At 48.4% G+C, this 4,954-nt stretch overlaps 2 protein-coding genes across 2 annotated transcripts in view; both read right to left on the reverse strand.

Moving 5' to 3' along the window:
• LOC118335673 overlaps positions 1 to 951 on the reverse strand; it is a 2,049-nt gene extending 1,098 nt beyond the window's left edge. Inside the window, exons 1-2 of the mRNA XM_035672099.1 lie at positions 891 to 951; positions 4 to 685 (exon numbers count right to left, since the gene is read on the reverse strand). Of these exons, the coding sequence (XP_035527992.1) occupies positions 4 to 685; positions 891 to 951 (743 nt within the window). The remainder of the gene's footprint in view (positions 1 to 3; positions 686 to 890) is intronic.
• Positions 952 to 1,383: 432 nt separating this feature from the next.
• LOC118335412 lies at positions 1,384 to 4,499 on the reverse strand. Its single transcript, XM_035671672.1, has 2 exons — positions 4,332 to 4,499; positions 1,384 to 3,350 (listed from the first exon to the last, which is right to left on the reverse strand). The coding sequence occupies exon 2, from the start codon at positions 2,848 to 2,850 to the stop codon at positions 1,813 to 1,815; it is 1,038 nt and encodes a 345-aa protein (XP_035527565.1). The 5' UTR covers positions 2,851 to 3,350; positions 4,332 to 4,499; the 3' UTR covers positions 1,384 to 1,812.
• Between the last annotated feature and the right edge of the window lie 455 nt (positions 4,500 to 4,954).

Genomic DNA, 4,954 nt, shown 5'->3' on the forward strand with positions numbered 1-4,954 from the left:
GACCCTTGCTTTCCCCACACCTGGTCCTTCCTTCTTAACCAAAGCCAGAAGCTTCCCTGCTCAGCCTCCTCGGCCAGGTCTTTCAGAGCCTTTCTGAGTTTGGGGCCTGTGACTCCCATGTTCTTCAGGAAGCGCTGGGTGGATGCTCCCACAAACCCCCTACAGCCGACTTCCACCGGGTAGCTGACAGCTGCCCACCCAGCCTCTCTGCATTCGGCTGTGAGGTCGAGGTACCGGTCTTTTTTCCTCTCAAAGGCTGCCCCCATTCCTCCCTCCCACGGGACAGTGAGCTCTGCCAAGATTACTGTCGTCTGGGCTGTGGCAGACCAGAGAATGATGTCCGGTCGAAGGTTGGTTGTGGTGATCTCTGTTGGAAACCTGAGCTGCCGATCGAGGTCCACTCTCAGGATCCACTCAAACTGCCTAGACAGGGCTGGATCTTGTGGGCTGCGTTGATGTATAGGGGCCCCTCCTCCCTCTCTGACGAAATGGATTGGCCGCCTTGATGTCTGTGATAGGCGCTCCCTGGCTGTTTCCGCCCTGCGCACCTCCAGGATCTCCGCCAGCTTCCGCAGGACTCGGTCATGGCGCCACCTGTACCGACCCTGGGTCAGTGCTGTTTTGCAGCTTGACAGGATGTGCTGCAGGCTCGGATTTGGGGCATTGCAGAGTTGGCAGCTCTCCTCTGAGCCATACCACAGACAGAGGTTGCTGGGGCTTGGGAGTGTTTTTTTTTTTGGTGTTCTGCACAGATGGGTCTGACGAGTCCCTCAGCTCTAGGACAAGCCTTGCCTTCTCCTGTCTGTATCCCGACTTCAGTGGCAGTTGAAGTGCATTCCTCCCAAACAGGCCAACGCTGGAGAGGCTCCGGGGTAACCCCAGGCACTTACTGATGTAATTGTTGGCTTTTGAGTCCATCTTCTGCACAGTGAAGGTGGTGATCTCACACATCTTGAGAGGCCACATTAGCCGCCTATATAAGGTGAATTGGTAGCACCAGATCTTGAATTTGCCCGGAAGATGGCTCTTGTCAATCCACGTCAGACCTTCGGTGAGTTGTAACATTAGTGTATTGGCCATTATGCTTATCTGACAAGTCGGCTGTATACAGTTTCCCAAGGCTCCGTACGGGTTGTTCTGCCAGTGTCGGGATCTTCTCACTGTTCACTGTGAAAGAGATGTGATCATTTCTGGCTCCTTTGCGTATGGAGAGGCTCCGGGACTTTTTATCCTCATCCTGGCCCAACTAAGGAGTTCTTCAAACCTCTTCATTAGCCGGATTTGGTAAGGCTGCTGTTTTTTGAAAGAAGGGTGGATTTAATCAATCCATGGGGCAATAACTTCAGCAGGGGCTGAGGCGTCATTTTTGGCCTGACTGTCCTTTCACCCCTCGGACCATCTGTCTCCCACCGATGAGAATGATTTCAAAGGCTGCAGTGAAGAGGATGGGAGAGACTGAGCAACCCATTGCGATGCCTTTCTCTAGGTGGTGCCAGCCTGTCGTTGCATCCTGGGTTGTGTAGCACACAGTGAAGCTGTTGAAGTAATTGGAAATGAGGTTCCGAATGCTTGGTGGTATGTGAAAGAATTCCAGGGCAAAGGTGATTAACTGATGAGGAACGGAACCATAGGCATTCTTCAGATCCAGCCAAACTACATGGAGGTCTTGTTTGTCCCGCTTGGCTGTCTGAATCTGCTCCCAGATCATGGTTAAGTGTTCCACACAACCGGGGAACCCTGGGACGCCTGCCTTCTGGCAACTGGTGTCAGTGTAACAGTTGTTTAGGAGGTAGTTGGTTAAATGCTTGGCCACTACAGAAAAGAATATTTTCCCTTCCTGTCTACCACTAGCTTGACTTCAGTCCACTTGGGGGGTGTCGTGTTAAATTCGACGGCTGGCTCAGCAGGACGAGGAACATGCCCTGGCGACCCAAGCGGGATGTTCTTTTTTTGGTCGGTTAGCTGGTTCTTGATGTTTTCCTCAAGCTCCTGCTCGGTGGCTTCCAGTCTCCCGCACTTCTTCTCTTCCAACAGGCTTCGGGCATATCTGAAAGGATCCCGAAAGAAACTCACTCGCTCCTTCTCTTTCTTGTTTCTTCGCTTCCGGATCCGCTCTGCCCTTCTCAGGGTTGCAAGCCTGCTTCTGATCTGGTCCCAGAGCACTTTCAGACCCTCCTTTTCATTCTCATCTGCTTTTCGACAGGACCTCTTAAGCAGCCTCCTCTCCTTCACAAGCTTGTAAATCTCTTGCTCACGCCTTCCCACCTCCCTAGGGATGTTCTTCCTCTGGATTACCTCACCAAACGTCTCCTTGCCCTCCCCATAAACAATGCTGCCAAAGAGGTTTAGCTTGGTGATTGTGCTGCCTCGTAGCGAATTCTCAAGGATGGAGTGCAGATCTTGGTCGAAACTTTCCCAGGCGGCTTTTTCGATGGATTTAGGCCATTTGACTTTGGTTTGTCTGGTTGGTCTCTCCCTTGCTTGTCTTGTGGGGTTGCTGCTGGGTGTCTCTGTGTGACACTCACGCTCTGGGCTGTGCGCTTGTTGTTGACTTTGGGCCTGCTGCTGGTACGGCTGCTCCACCTCCCTGTGACCATCCGCAACGGTGAAATCAGCAACGCTGTGGTGCTCAAACTGGCTCTGACTTCTCCTTGTCTGACCTGCTTGCGCAGTGCAAGTTTGCCCCTGGTCCTTCCCTCCGCATTTAGCCTTCCCTTGGTGTATTCGCAGGCCCCTGTAAGTTGTCATGTTCGACCACCTGCAGCTGCAGCTCCTCAGGATCCTTTGCTCGTTAGTCGTTTCCATGCCGGTCGGTTCCGTGTTATCCATCCTATTTGGTCCATCTTCCATCCCGCCTCTCGGTGGACCTTCGGGCTGTCTTTCATTATTTGTGCTCGTAGTTAGTTAGGGTGTCCCCAATATGAGGACCTGTGGAGAGGGTAACTAGCCCATCCACCCCTGGTGCAGTCTTTCCTGCCGTCAGTCGGTCTTTCCCGGCTGTCCTCCAGTCTTTCCTGGACGCCAACTGCCCTATTCACAGTAGTCACTGGTGTTCCAGACATTGTAGATGGTAGCACAGGCAAGTGACTGCCTGCCTATTAAATAATAATAAAAAAACAAACAACAAAGCTGGTTAGAGATTGTGCAGTGTGAGTGTGTACCTGGCAGTAAGGGAGCATATGTGTCTATTCTGTGTAGAGATGAGAGGAGCATCTGGAAGTTTCTGTATCCACAGCCCCAGCCTTTATCCCCCGCTGAGGAGCAATAGTGGTCAGTGTCAGCACTCAGCCACACATAGACGCAGTCTCTGCATTCAGTCTGGTAGTAGTCATATAAGGCTCTGATCACACCTGGACAGACAACAGAGTGCATTAAACAAGGTAAGCTCAGTCTTACTAAAGGGTTAACAGATCCTCCTAATTGTTACACACTGGACCTTAAATAGGTCTCAGGTCAGACATTTTTCTGGAGTTTTTTCTTGACCCTTACTCACCAGACCATATCATTTACCAGGCTTCACACAGCTTATCCTACCAACAGTGAACTTTTAAACAAAATAAGCACCCTGGTTTACACAGGTGATTAAGGGGCTAAAATAGATTTTTTACAGAACAGAGACAGTGGATGTATCTCAGCAGGCTATCCCCACATCTAGACAATACCAGATTAACTAAAAGAACATTTTGGGAATGTTGGGGGAATGTTGGAGAACTGGTTCAGGATAAAGACTGAAACAGGGAGTTGACAAAAGGTGGGCTCTTTTTATGTGAAGATGAAACCATATTATCATCACTATCTTGCTGTTGTGTATACGTCTATGTATATATGTATATATATATATATAACTATATATTTATTTAATGTTATTATATCATAAAAGTAATGATCTTTGTCTATGTGTGTAGCATGAAGGAACTGCAAACTTTTACTTTATATAGATGTCCTTGATCCCTGACCCTTAAACTACTGCTAAACATTCCACATGATCTGCTTGTGGTGTAGTGGTATAATTTTTAATCATCTGCTCCCACTTATACATGTAATGAGGAACTGTTGGGTCTCTGCACCGCAATAATGTATACAGGAGGGCGGTCCTAACCTGCGCTCTATTTAAAACTGTCCTGAGAGTGAATCTGACGCTATATTACCAAATACCAAACCATGTTTACTAACAAAAAAAAAATCGAATTGAACTGAATAGAATATTAGAGTTAGCATAAAAAATGGGGGCACTTTAGAGATTTTAGAGATTAATATAATGGATGACTAGTTGCACCTTAATGAAACTTCTTTTTGTGTGAGTTGTGGTTGCAGGAGATGCACAAACATACCATGAGTTCTGGTTCTGCCATCATCAACCCCTGAGGCCAGAGACTCCATCATCTCAGCTCTTTTAAAGTGGAACTCTGCAGGGGCCATGAGGCCTCTGGCCACAGCTCTCCCCATAGTTCTCTCCATCTGCCTGCAGTAGCCCCCTCTGCCATCCAGACCAAACTGCCTCTGCACAGACAACACCGCACACAGGTCAGGCTGAGACTGTGAAAGACTGAAAGTGCTCCGATACACAAACATCCTCCTGCATCACATGTACACAGAAAGAGACCACAAGTTCAGATCAGGAGAGTTTTTTTTACCTCACCTGTTTTTCAATATTTGTAATTTTTACTTGTCTTGTTACCTCAGCCTTTTTTTAATGTCAATAAATGTTATTTTTTAAAAATTGAGACTCGTGGGAGCATTTGTTATCATCATTGTGTCATTTCGCTATGATGTTTAAATTGAGGGAGCAAGAAGTGCAGTATCGACTCCAGAGTATCGGCTCAATCCGCAAGAATCGGCGTCACGTATCGGTATTCGGCTAAGGGCTGGTGAAAAGGAAATGACACCGACGTGAGGGTGGTGTATGGCAAGCAACACAGTGGAGCGGAGCTGTACGGAGGTAGAGAGAATGTTT

The sequence above is a fragment of the Morone saxatilis genome, unplaced genomic scaffold, assembly GCF_004916995.1.
Source record: "Morone saxatilis isolate NCDOM2014 unplaced genomic scaffold, NCSU_SB_2.0 Contig24, whole genome shotgun sequence".
Taxonomy (NCBI): domain Eukaryota; kingdom Metazoa; phylum Chordata; class Actinopteri; family Moronidae; genus Morone; species Morone saxatilis.